This window comes from Carlito syrichta, unplaced genomic scaffold (assembly GCF_000164805.1).
Source record: "Carlito syrichta isolate Samal-C Ts95f unplaced genomic scaffold, Tarsius_syrichta-2.0.1 Scaffold91100, whole genome shotgun sequence".
Taxonomy (NCBI): Eukaryota; Metazoa; Chordata; class Mammalia; order Primates; family Tarsiidae; genus Carlito; species Carlito syrichta.
The window spans coordinates 523,901-537,778 of NW_007035196.1; the positions used below are offsets into that span (position 1 = coordinate 523,901).

The 13,878-nt window shown below is 45.0% G+C and overlaps 1 protein-coding gene across 1 annotated transcript in view; it reads left to right on the top strand.

Annotated features, from left to right (window-relative positions):
- Nucleotides 1-13,878, top strand: part of CLSTN2 (calsyntenin 2) — a 418,317-nt gene that overhangs the window by 399,363 nt on the left and 5,076 nt on the right. Inside the window, exons 11-15 of the mRNA XM_021712857.1 lie at nucleotides 6,301-6,449; nucleotides 8,593-8,810; nucleotides 12,106-12,276; nucleotides 12,789-12,934; nucleotides 13,059-13,182. Of these exons, the coding sequence (XP_021568532.1) occupies nucleotides 6,301-6,449; nucleotides 8,593-8,810; nucleotides 12,106-12,276; nucleotides 12,789-12,934; nucleotides 13,059-13,182 (808 nt within the window). The remainder of the gene's footprint in view (nucleotides 1-6,300; nucleotides 6,450-8,592; nucleotides 8,811-12,105; nucleotides 12,277-12,788; nucleotides 12,935-13,058; nucleotides 13,183-13,878) is intronic.

A 13,878-nucleotide genomic window follows, 5' to 3' on the forward strand; every position in this document is an offset into this window, starting at 1 on the left:
ACTCCGTCGCCCAGGCTGAAGTGCAGTGGCACACTCACGGCCACCCCAGCATCTACCCGCTGGGCTCCGGCGATCCTTCCGCCTCAGCCTTCCAAGTAGCCGGAACTACAGGTGTGCGCTACCACACCCAGCTAATTTTTGATGTATTGTAGAGATGAGTTCTCGCCAAGTTTCCTGGGCTGTGTTCTCAAACCCACAGGTTCAGACAGTCCACTCGTCTCGGCCATTGAACGCTCAGGCAAGAGAGTATGATCTTGCCAAATTTGGGTTTTACAATGCTCATTCAGGAGATTAGGTCAGAGGAGGGAACTTAGTAAGAGTACAGAAGTTATGGCAAGGCAAGATTGATTTCCAGAACGTTGTTTAACATGGATTAGACACACACATATATACATACTCTCAATAGCTAATCATTGGACGAAACTCAAAAGACCGCCTCATATTGGAAAGGCCAATCTTGGCCTACTGTTTGTGTTGTTTTCTTAGGATTTCATCAACCCAGTGATGCAAAAATCCATCCTCCTACATTCCCCTCTCTTTTTTGTGATTCAAAATTTGCTCCCTGCCTCTGAGTGGATCTTCTGTCCCCTGAACCATCATAAGGGCTAAAGTTTCAAGGTTCTAGGCACTAAAGAGCAGAAAACCAAAATTCTGGACTTAAAAGCCCTGCATCTTTAGAAGTATAAATTAAGAATCATAGCGATTTCTACAGAGTGGCCATAGTCTATGAAAAGAAAAGGTGCTAAAATAAGTGGCACAAAAAACTGTGGAGACTAAGAAAACTAATCTGCCTTTTCCAGATTCTGCCTGTTCATAACCAAGTCACTGCGAATAATCCTTTTCCTTCTCTAGGGCACAGCTGGTAAGAATTAGAACACTGTGTGAGAAGTTAATAAGACTCACAATTTACAGAGCACCCACTAGGGGCTATTTTATGTTCATTATCCCTACTCCTCACGACAAATTAAATATTGTGACCCCATTTCAAAGATAAGGGGACTGGACTGGGGTTCGACAACTTGTCCAGAATAAGTCCATGATCTTTTCTCCACACCAGCAACTCAGATCAGGGAATACTCTTGACAATTATTAAAATGAACTTCCTTCCTTCCCTCCCTCCATTGACCCCTCATGTCATTTCTGAACAATAACTAATATTTTCTTTGCTGGATGCTGGTCTCCTCCCCACTCTGGCTAGTCAACAGAACCAAGGCCTTCTCAGAGAATAGGGAAATTCTCTGTATGCTCACCGGGCCCAGCACATGTCCCTTGCTTTATTTGTTTTCCTCTGGATCATGCATATTTATTAATATTTCTCCTGCATGTCTAGAGTCTTTAACTGGTTGTGGTGACTGTTGTCTTGCATCCATCCAGGATACTGTGGAACAGTCACACTCCTGGAGAATACTCTGTTCTGGTTTTCAAAGCACAGTCTCTGTCAATTTGTCATCTCTACCATGAGGAAGAGCAAAAAGAGCAAGAACTTTAGAACAAGACACTCCTAGGTTCAACTCACAAGGCCAGTATTTACCTGCTAGGTGACCTTAGGCAAGACACCTTAATCCTTTAAGCTCCAATCTCTCGTGTAAAAAATAGGCTTAATATTACTTATCTTGTAGTAATGCTGTAAGAATTTAAATATATATATAATATATATTATATATATATATGTCCCCCTATCAAATCTAAGAGGCTCTCAATAAATCAAAGCTCCTTTTGTGACAGAAGAACTTCTAAAGTGGAAAGTCTTCATCTGGCCCATCCCAGAGAGGCTGGCAGGTGTCTGAGGGAACAGCATGGTGCCTGAAGAGTCATGGCCAGCTTGTCCCCAGGGAGCAGGCCAAGGCTTTGGGTGAGGATTTCACTGATGATCCAGCCTGCAAGGGGGCTAATGACACCGGTCAGACCTCTAGGGTAGGTCACCATTCTGTAAGAGCCACATGTCTAGCACCTTCTTGGCTCAAAAAAAGGGATCAACATGACCACAGAACAGATCCCCAAAGGGACTTGAGCACTGTCACTCTTTCCTGGGACCCCCAACATGCTACCATCTCCTGCCACTGTGGAGATACCAGTGCAACATGTCTCCTGTGTAACCAGTCACAAAACTGGGAATACTGCAGTTAAAAAAACCCAGAAGCCTGGTTTGGAGGATTTTATTGATCCTTCAGGAAGTATGTTGATGGCTAGGCTAGTGCTACCTTCATGCTCTGTGATAGCCCTCCAGCGCTCTGGCATCTGGACCAGGGTACTAATTGGAGATGCAGCACATTCCTTCCCTGGTCCTCTCTCCAGGTGGCCACAGTGGTACCATGCCCTCTGACTGCCATGGGCTGCTCCTGGTCCATCCCTCTAGGAGAACCTCTTGATTTCCTTTTCAGCCCTCATGCAAAGCTCAGAGACCAGCCTCCTCTGCAGTTCTTATCATGTACCTCATGATTTTCATGTGCTAGACCCTGCAGTGATGCTAGACCCTGCAGTGATGCTAAGAATTAATCAGTAGCCACTTCCCTTGAGGTGCTCACGGCTGAAAGATGCAGACAGACAGACAGACAGCAACAGCACTACAAGACTCCACTACAGGAAGGATGGTGTGGGAGGTGGGGAAGAGGGGCAGAAAAACGTTTTAAAATAATAAATGGTATTTTTAGAAGAATGACCTTGAGTATCCTCAAATCTAAAATGCATGACTTGGGAAACACCTTAGGAAACTCATGACTCACCAGCGTGAGGCAGTTCCAGGGCTAAGCACCCTATGTTGATGAGGCATTCCTGACAAGAGAGACACCAACTCAGAGACAGACTGCAGTATCAACCACATGTAAGCCTGGGTGTTCCAGGATCTAGCACCAGCAAGTGGCACTTGTGGCCAGATGTCAAAGCTCAGAGAGAGCCCACTTCCTCAGGCATGGAAAGACAGGAGGGGGTTGGATCACAGGAAGAGAGGAAGAGTAAAGACACCCAAACAAAGATTCAGTGCAGGTATCATTACAATAGAGAGAATCATTGCCAAAGCTGTCGTAAATTGAATACCTTGTTAGAAACTGCATTATCTCATATAAGCCCCACACAGGTAGATGTTAATGCCCCCACTATTTAAATGAGGACATGAAGTTTAGAAAGGGAAGGTAAGCAGTCCAAAGTTGTACTTTGTAGTTAGTACCAGAACTGGAAACATGACAGTCCACAAAGCCCATGGTCTTTCACACACACCACGTGGCCTTGGCAAAGTGAGAGTCAGGCCTGGGAAGAGTTGAATTCTTCCAGATGGGCTAAGCTATTACAGTAGCAGATGATTCCAGAAATTCAACAGCTTAACACTTACAAGTTCATTTTTTTCCTTACCCTCAGTCAGGTGGGATGGGTTTTCTACCTAGAATGCAGGTTACTGAAGTAGAGGAAAAAGAGTCCGGAGCATACCACAGGGTGTTTCACTACCTCAGCCCAGAGTTGCCTCGCATCACTTCCTCTCTGGTTTCATTGGCCAGAGGTAGTCACGTGCCCCTGCCCACATGTAGCACGAGGCGGGTGGGAAGTGTAGCCTCTACGATGCCCAGAAAGGAAAGGAAAACAGGGTTTGTGGGATATTGATAATGACTCCCACAGGACTCGACTGAAAAGACAAAGGACAGAAAAGCAAGAGTCCCTTTGGGGAGTGACAGGAGATGATCCTGAGTAAAATGTAGACCTGAAGCCATTTACTCATTCATCTAACATGGGCTTCTAACACAGTAAGGTTAGAAGCAGTCTGAGATTCAGGGATAAAGTCAGGGTCCTTGTGCTCATGAGCTCCTGACCACTGTACCAAAGGTATGGTAGTATCATTTTGTAAGTGCTACAGGAGAAAGGTGCCCAAAACCCAGTGGGGACCAAGCTAGGAAGCTTCAAGGAGTAGGTAATGATAAAATACTCACATGAGGTTGAAGAAGACAAATATTGAGCTATCAGTTGGCTAAGACACCATGCAAGGGACTTAGGTGGTGATTGTCATCAATAGTGCTCATGAGACAGGCAACCACTTCCGGTTAGAGTCCAGACACAAAACAGGCACCTTTAGAAAGACATTTAAGCCAGATCAGGGACAAGTTGATATAGATAGATTTTTTTTAATTAAACCTATGAAAAGATACACTCAGTCTCCTTCATGGCAAGAAAAGTACACATTAAAACTACACTAAGATGGAATTTATCACTTATCAGATTGGCAAAATTTCTAGTCTGACAGGATACTGTGCTTTTGAAGTACTGAGAGAAAAGGCACTTTTATACACTGTTGGAAGGAGTATATATTGATATTATCTTAGCAATGGGGAATGTTTCAACATTTATTAAAGTTAAAAGTACATATACTCTTTGACCTGGCAATTTCACTTACAGGGATTTATCCTAACAAAAATTTGCACATTTAACAAAATGTTATGTGTATAAGACTATTCGTTCTAGCATACTCGGTAAAAATAAGAAATACCCCAAATGTCCATATTAGAAGACTGGTTTTAAAAATTGCAGTTTATCTATAAATGAAATACTATGCAGCTACTAAAAAGAATGAACTCTTAGACAATGTGGCATAAAAAAGAGCGAGGAAGCTTGTCTTGTACTTACATAGAAAGATCTCCAAGTATTAGTCAAGTTTTTTTAAAAAAGAAAAGCGAGATACATTATGTATTGAGATAACTTTGGTGTAAGAAAGAAGAAAAATGGAAATCTGTATCCACAGATATATGTCTCAGAATGCTTAAGTATAACTGTCAGGATGGGCTAGATTATGCTACAGTGACAAGCGATTTAACATCTCAATGGCTTAAACAACAAATTCTATTGATTGTTCATGCTTCATTCCATTACAGACAGACTGCAGCTCTGATCCATACCACCCTCACTGTGAAAACCAGGCTGGTAGGGCAACCTCTAGGGGAATTTTGCCAGTTTCATGGCAGAGAGAAAGTAGGATGACAAACCATGAACTGGTTATTAAATCTTCCATATGGGTGCCAACCAGACAATATTTCTGCCCACATTTCATTGAACAAGCAAGTCACATGACCACTATTGAGTACAACAAGGCAAAACTGTCTACCCTGCAAGGAAGGTATCATAAGTCATAGGGTCAAGCCTGTTGACAATGAGACAGGTATATGTAAGCCTCCCCTGGGAGGAGAAGCAATTAATTATGAACGGTAATGCAACTTGCCACTAAGAAATTAATGTAATAGTGATTACTTGTGGGATGGGACTGTGGAAACTAGATGAATGGGAGATAGGACTAAGATGGACACTTTTCACTTAGCACATATATACATTTAAACCATATAAATATATTATCTTTTCAAGAGAGTAAATAATGTTTAAGTCAGGTAGTTATTTAAAAATATACTCATCTCTCCCTTTTCCGTGCCATGAGCATTCACTTCATAACCTGAATCCACAGATATGTTCCTGACATCTTATTGATCACTCTTCCGAATAATTCTTGCTCAGAAGTATGTCAAAGTCAGTAACTCAGAGCAGTACGAAGGCAGTTCTCCCTGTTCCAGTCAGAGAAGAGTAACTGCCGAGGGACACAGGGAGGGCCAGAGTCTGCTCAAGCACCCAAGTGACTGCATCAGGGACATCTGGGCCTTTGCCGGTTTGGGACACCAGGGACTCAGGATGGAATGGGTAGATTACAAACTCAGGGCCACTGGCAGGTGTATACACAGCAAGTGAGTAAAACTCACGGGAAACCAGAGTGTGGCACCAGGAAAGCAAGATAAAGAATTAGATCTGGGAGAAAAATAAAACCATGAACTGCAAAATGAGCTGTAAGGTTGGAAGCTGAGAATATGGGGCATGGGTCAGGAAATACAGTGCAGGCTGGGAGCAGTTCCAGGCCAAAGACAAGCATGGTCAAAGGGGTTTATGCTCAAGTTCTGAGCTTTTGGCTGAGGGGTGTGGGTAGTCCAAGGGCTGAAAGTGGCTGACCCAGACCACCCAAGTTAGCATGGAATGTGGGCTGCCCCTCAACAAGGCTGGGCTGCAAGACCACTGTGTCAGGGCTTTCAGAACTCAATCCTATGGCTCATGCCAATATCACTGGGTGTAATCCCTGGAAGACCTCATGGGGAGGGCCCTGGAGCCTCCCAAACAGTAGCAGGGATTCCTTAAGAAGTCATTTGTGCATGCAACTGCTTCCCTAGCAGATACTCTGGAGGTGACTGTGGTGGCATTTGAGTCCTTTCATGGACACAAGAAAGTGCTTCCACAGGACTGTGTACATTGCTGACCGTTTTCTCCCGTGAACCCCATTCTGTCTTCCAGTATCACTTCAACCCCTCGCAGTCCATCCTGGTGATGGAAAGTGATGACATCGGAAACATTAACCGCGCCCTCCAGAGGGTCTCCTACATCAACTCCAGGCAGTTTCCAACCGCGGGTGTGCGGCGCCTCAAAGTATCCTCCAAAGTGCAGTGAGTGGCCACTGGGCAGCCTGGGGCCAACTGAGACAGCAGGGTTGGTCCCTTGGGAATGTTCCTTTGCAAAGCAAGATTTGCCTTTTTTTTCAGTTGTCCTCAACTTCTGCTATCCCGATGAGGATGCCTTAATGGATCTGTGTTCCTCTTTGTTAATTTTTTAAAAAATTTAGATTCAAGAGGTGCATATGCATGCGTTACGTAAGTATATTGTGTGATGGTGAGGTTTGGGCTTCTCCCATCACCCAAATAGTGATCATGGTACCCAGTAGGTGGTTTTTCAACCTTTTCCCCTTTCAGAGTTCCCAGTGTCTGTTTTTGTTGTTGTTTTCATCTTAAGCAAAATGTTCTGTTTCTCCAATAGAAAACCAGTTTGAGTTTTGCCAACTCAAATCCATTTTTCTGTTTTATTCTGTATCTTGTCCGGTACCTGGAAAGTACTGCTTCCTATAAATTCTCAGAGAGCTGGGTTAGAAGTGGTCTGATTTAAGGGCATGATACCTGATACATAGTAGGTGCTTGACAAATGTTTATTAAATTGAATTAAGTTAACCAGTGCAGTTTTGTGGAGCTCCTAAATACCATAGGTATGCCAGAGAAAAAGATTCTTGTTCTTAGAGGTCAGAGTTCAATTCATGAGATGAGATTATTACTGAAGCCTTTGGATAACTCATGCACTGGCCTATCGAATCACTTCTCAGCAACAATGGCTACCTAGGAGGGCTGCTACGAGGAGGATCCCAGAAAAACTCCTGAAAAGTGAAAATGGAGTCATGTGGCAGCTAGAACCAAGAGAAGGACTCAAAAAGAGAGGAACAAGGGGTGGAAAAATGAATCTGCTGGCTGTCACATTGCTGAGGCCTGGATAACATGCACAGGTGCCAGGATAATGTGCACAGGTGGCAGTTACACATAGTAATTCCGGGACAGTGAAGGGAGTGTGCCACCCTTGGAAGCCTAGGGCTAGGGAGAGGGTACCTCCAAGTCAACTCCACAGTAGAATGAAGATGGAGAGTAGAGAGAAACCAGACTGGTTGGTACCTAGCTCTGAGTGCAGGTTTCTGCAAAGTGAAGAGGGGAGGGGAGCACCCTGGGTTGACATGGCAGAGGGAAAACAAAACTGAGAGCAGGAGCACACCCTAACTTTCACATTCCACTCACCCCATAGAAAAGCACAGAGTGGCTCAGTATGGGATCTACTCAGAATAGCCTCCCTCAGGAACTTTCACAAGACATGCAAGGTGACGGCTGCCCCCAGTCAGAGCCCACCCAGCATTTCCAGAGCATCTGTCTGGCCCTAAGGACCCCCATTTGAGCCTAGATGACCAGTAGAGAGTGCCAGTGCCATGCATGCCCCAATGAGGTCTGATGAGAGGGCCTGATCAACTAACATTTACTGCTGAAACCACGATGCAGGCTCTGGTCAGCTTTGTAACACATAATCTTCATTTAATCCTTACTACTGTAGGGCAGTTGTGGTTATCCCCATGGGATAGATAAACTGAGGTTCATTGGAGTTCCGTGCCTTGTCCACAGTCACCCAGCCCAGGAGTGGCAGAGCCAGGCTGTGGATGTCTTAGGACTTGTTCGTGCTATCACAACATTTCTGCCTCCCAGATATTTGTGTGGCAGGATGTCAGGAAAAAAGAAGGTGATCACAACCACACTGTGCTCCGACACTGCGAAAAGGCACACCTGTGTGATGTCCTCTTGAAGACATAACATATATGCTGAGGCAGGATAGTGTAGCCCTAGGGTCTCAATTAGTAAGACGGCTATAACCAGCAAGTTAGACAACAATTTGCTTACCAAGTACTAATGCACATAACAAGCAGTTGCTATCTAATTAACATGGCCATTGATTACTTTGTTAAAGGATAATGAAAAGTTTAATGGTTACTTGATGCTCGAATACAAAATTCCCACTTCTCCCAAGAGTCTATCTTTTAAGTCTTTAGATCACGAGTAATTTTGATTAAAATGTGGCTTTAAATCTGAAAGTCTACTGACGTTCTCAGAGACTCTTAGGCAGTCAGGATGCCTTGTTAAGGGCTGGAGGTGGCAATCCCTGGTCCATGGCTGTATGATGGATGGTGTCATCATTTGTCCATCAGTGCCATGACCATGGCTGTCTTCCCAGGTGCTTTGGAGAAGATGTGTGCATCAGCATCCCCGAGGTCGACGCCTATGTGATGGTCCTACAAGCCATCGAGCCCCAGATCACCCTTCGGGGCACAGACCACTTCTGGAGACCTGCTGCCCAGTTTGAAAGTGCCCAGGGAGTGGTCCTCTTCCCGGACATCAAGATCGTGAGCACCTTCGCCAAAGCTGAGGCCCCTGGAGACGTGAAAACCACAGGTACAGGTGGGGAAAGTGGGTCTTAATTTTTACAGTCACATAAAATTATACATCAAGACAAAAGCATTGTTCACCATGACAGGGTAATGTATAATAGCCAAACAAATGAAGCTGGAAAACAACCCAAATGAACAGGAGGGGCAGATGGGTGTTTTATCAAAGATAGTATATTCATGTAAGTGATATTAAGGTTGGAAGGAAAGCATTTGTGCCAAATGGTAAGTGAAAAAAAAAAAACAAGATGCAAAATTACATCGTACAGTACCTACACACAGAAGGATTTCAACTCAAAGGGAAAAAAAAAACCCCGACATGGAAAAATGCCAAGGACACACACCTCATGCTAACAGTGATATTCTCTGAGAAGCATGATGAGAGCCAATTTGTTTCTACTTCCCTTCCCTTTTCTGCAATTGCAAAAATTTTCTACATTGGGCATGTGTTATTCTGATAATCAGAAGAAAAGCTAAAGATGCACAAAGAAAAAAATATAGCTCCATCTTAATACAGACACACTAAAAGTTGGGTCTCATTCAGCAGCCTTACTCTACGCTCTCTGGAAACTTTCAAGTTGTTATTTCCAACAGTTTCACTACTGGGAAGATTTCTTCGGTGAAAGCCGAGTCATTTGAATTACCTACTGGGGAGAAACACGTAGTTGCCCTGGAAGCTGGAGCATATGCTGGGGGTGTCGGGGTTGGGGGGAGAAACAGGGAGAGGAAGAGGGAAGAAGAGAGGGAGGAAGGACTCAGAGGAGCCCACGTCTATAGGAGAAATATCCTTTTGAGAACTGTCCTTTGCTGCCTCTTCCAAGAGAATACTTTCAGCTCTCCCCTCCCCTTCCAAAAGCTGCCACTAATGATGTGCTGGTGCTGCCAGGCCTGAGTCCCTGAAGAGCTGCTTCTATAATAATCCTAATTAACTATTGCCTTAAACCACCCTGGTCCCTAGCGAATGGGGTGCCCGAGAGGCAATCCCTCTTAGCTTAAAAATAGATGGCGTTTTACCACCTGTCCAGGAAGGGCAGTTTCCTAGTTACAGGCTGAAGTGCACTGGGCTTTGTGATCTTCCCTCTTCCCCTGTTCTCATCTGTGGCTGAAATCAGACAAGGAAAAGAAAAAGGAGGAGGGGGCCTCTGACCTCAGTGGTGGCAGGCTGTGACCAGGAGCGTCTGGATTTGCTGCTGTGTCTGACACCAGCATACAGGCAGTGCCGGGAAAAGCAATGATCTGGGCCCATGTTTCACCTCTGTTTATGAGAGGAGCATGCAGAGCACATAGCAAGTGCCCAAGGGCTATTATTAGTGCTTTTAAATTTTTACTTTTATTATTGTTAGGAGAGTCATTATTGTGGGTGTCTTAAACAAGCAGGGTAATAGCATTTGCATTATCTTCTGTCTCCAATGATTCGCTCCTTATGCTGTCTCAGTCCCAAAGATAAGAGATTCCCATAGCGCGCGCGCACACACACACACACACACACACACACACACACACACCTCACACCTCAGTGCTAGTTCACACCTTCGCCCTGTTCTCTATATGGAAGGGCCCTTCCCCTCCCCACCCCGATTGCTGGCAAACATTTCTAACTTCGACACCTGCTCCAGAGCTCCATCGCCCTGACACTCCTGACTGCTGAAGCTGCCCTCAAGCACACTTTTTTTTTGCTTAGTGGTGATTATCTGTTTATTAAACCAGAGTAGGAGATCCCCACCATGGTCAATTTGCCTCTGGGTCTCTGAACCCAGCACGGTTCCTTCAACACAGTGGGAATCAAGAAAAGTGCAGATGGCTGGGTGCAATAGCTCACATCTATAATCCCAGCCCTTTGAGAGGCTGAGGCAGGACCACTGCTTGAGGCCAGGAGTTCAAGACCAGCCCAGGCAACAAAGTAAGATCCTGTCTCTACAAATTAGCCAGGGTTGGTGGCACGTACCTCTAGTAATAGCTACTTTGGAGGCTGAGGCAGGAGGATCCCTTGAGTCCAGGCGTTTAAGACTGCAGCAAGCTATGATCACACCACTGTACTCCAGCCTGGGCAACAGAGCAAGCCCCTGAATTATCATTTATTATAATATATATCTAGTGAGAGTAGAAGGTATTTTTGATGTCATTTACAAAGTAAACAAAATAATTATTTAAAATAATTCTCTTTAGAGGCCCCTTTTAAAAATTTCTATCCTAATAAATGCTGTATACTGCAGAAAATATATTTAGTCCACTTTATAAATAAGTAAATATACTTATTGAAATTATTTCCTCAAAATTTTTTAATAAAGAGGTGCAAGATCAAAACCACTTGAATCACTGGCCCAGAGATTAAGGGTTTCCAACTGTGGGATCAAAAAGACTTGGTTTATATCCTAGCTGTTCCTTTCATTTCCCCATCAGTGAGATGAGGATGACAGCCGTACTCCCTCTAATGTCTATCTCTTATGATTACATTTGCACAGTGACTGGCACATAGCATGCACTCCATAAATCTCCTCGTCATTGTAAGATGGGATTTTAATTTAGGACTGCCAAACTCTGTCCAGGATTCAATATTCAGACATTTCTTTGGGAAATCTGGAGTCATAAAATCAAGCAAGGACAAAACTTGGCTGACTGACTTGCTAATATGCTCCCCTGGGAGCATAGTCATCTCTGAATTATATTAAATTAATCAGTTTATTCATTATCAAGTATGGGTTATATTGTGTCGACGTAGTTGATTATTAATTAGTTAATTATCTGACTCCATTTGAGCCAGGTGTAGTAATAACTGATCTATGCCAGTGCCTGGGTTAGACACCAGGGAGTCCGTCATAAAAAGACAGGGCTTCTGCCCTTGGGAACCTCGAAGTCTGCTGGGGGAGACAGAGACACACACTATGGCCACATGGAGAAAGCCACTAGAGCATGGTGGAGGGTTGCTCATCTCTCCTCCAAATGGAAGCTATTGCTTACTGAGCACCTGTGATGTGCTGGACACTGTTTTCAGCCTCTCAAGACCTTTGCCCTCTTTATAATGAAGAAACTGAGTGGTAAGTAGTTTCTCCAACATATATAGCTTCTCAGCAGAGTGGGTATTCAGATTCACATCTTTTAACTAGAGTACTCATGCTCTTCCCATTCATTCATACTACCCAACCTCAGGGCTGTTTGGACATCTGACTAGTGAACATGGTATTTGGGATTTCACAGCCTCTTCTCCTGAGTCAGCCTTAACCTGGGGTGCGAAGATGATGAGCAAGGGTTGTTGTCTGAGCTATTCCTCATGCCTTTATTTCCACTTGTCTGTCTTCCCACAGCCCCCAAATCAACAGTCTTAGAAGAAATGCTTCACAACTTAGATTTCTGTGACATTTTGGTCCTCGGAGGGGACTTGGATCCAAGACAGGAATGCTTGGAGCTCAACCACAGTGAACTTCACCAACGACACCTGGATGCCACAAATTCTACCGCAGGCTACTCCATCTACGGTAAGGCCATGCTCAGCCCCCTTGGCCCCAGGGGTGTCCTCTCAGAAGGTCCTTGTCTAGGGAGTCATGAGTGAGATGGTACGTGTGGAGGTGCACAAAAGCCCTGGGGGCCAGTTGGAGAGCCTTGACCTCAGAGCATGGATTTCTAGACCCTTCTTTGGCAAATTACTCTAGCATCTTGGAGACCTGCCCCACATGCCCACTCCTGAGGAAAATTTTTGTAGGTACTAGGTGGATGCCTTCTCCTGTCATGTTGATCTCATGCAATGTTACAGCAAGGTTTGACAAATTGAGTCCAAACATTCCAGTCAGAACCCAGTCCATATGGAAAGCCCTTTGGAGTAGGGTAAATGGCTTCTTAGCACTTCCACTGTTGCATGTTTTCTGCCCAAAACATCTTGAGCTCTTACCCTTGACAAAGTTAGGAGACCCACAGTTCCAGCCTGTCTGCTCTGTCCTCTCTTCCTCCTCCTTTTCCACCTTCTGATGACAGGTGTGCTCTCTTGGCACAGGTGTGGGTTCCATGAGCCGCTATGAGCAGGTGCTGCATCACATCCGATACCGCAACTGGCGCCCGGCCTCCCTGGAGGCCCGGCGGTTCCGGATCAAGTGTTCGGAACTCAATGGGCGCTACACTAGCAACGAGTTCAACTTGGAGGTGAGTGGGCCCTGCCATTGTTAGGGAAGTCTAGGCTCTCCCATTCCCTCATTTATTCAGGAGAACAGAAGCAACTGGACCACCTGCCACTTCTGGTCCATGGCACCTCTCCCTGTTCTTCCAGATCAGTGTCCTCCATGAAGTCAGAGTCTCAGACAAGGAGCATGTCAACCACCTTATTGTGCAGCCTCCCTTCCTCCAGTCTGTCTATCATCCTGAGTCCCGGAGTAGCATCCAGCGCAGTTCAGGTAAGGCACCCGAGAGTGGGGCCCTCAGGACACCAGGTGGTCATTGTGACTCAAAACCGCCGACAGTCATGTTTCAACAGTCATGGGTGCCTAGAACTGGGGGAGGGAACGCAGCAGGGAGAAGATGTGGGCCCATCCTCGGAGGCACTCGCGGTCTCAACAGGGAGCCAGCCAAGTAAACAAGAAGTTACAATACACAATACACAATACACACAACACATAATAACAGAGGCTGGTACAAAGGATTGAGAAAAATTTTGCTAGTCCTTTCAGACCCAATTCAAGGTCATGCCCTGTATGAAGCTTTCCCTGAACCCCTCACAGATACTCACACACATGTTGCAAAGTCTTCTGCCCATTCTTCTGTTTGAGCATTTGACATATTGTATTACTACCTGGTGGGCACTTCTGTCTGTTCCTACTAAACTCCACAGTGCCTGGTTCTGTGGGAGCTTCCTAATCATTTGAGGGGAAAAGTCAGGAGTAGAAGAGAACTTGCATTTATTGAGCAGCTATACTGTGCCAATGTGGAAACTCACAGAGATCATTTCATTTATGCCTCATGATTATCCATGGGATAGGAAGTATGAAGTTCGTTATAAAGGTGATGAGAGTAAAGCCCAGGGTTCTGCAGCTGGGAAGTGGTAGGGCAGCTTCGAACTGTGCCTGGATGTTTTGTTCATGCACCATCATGAG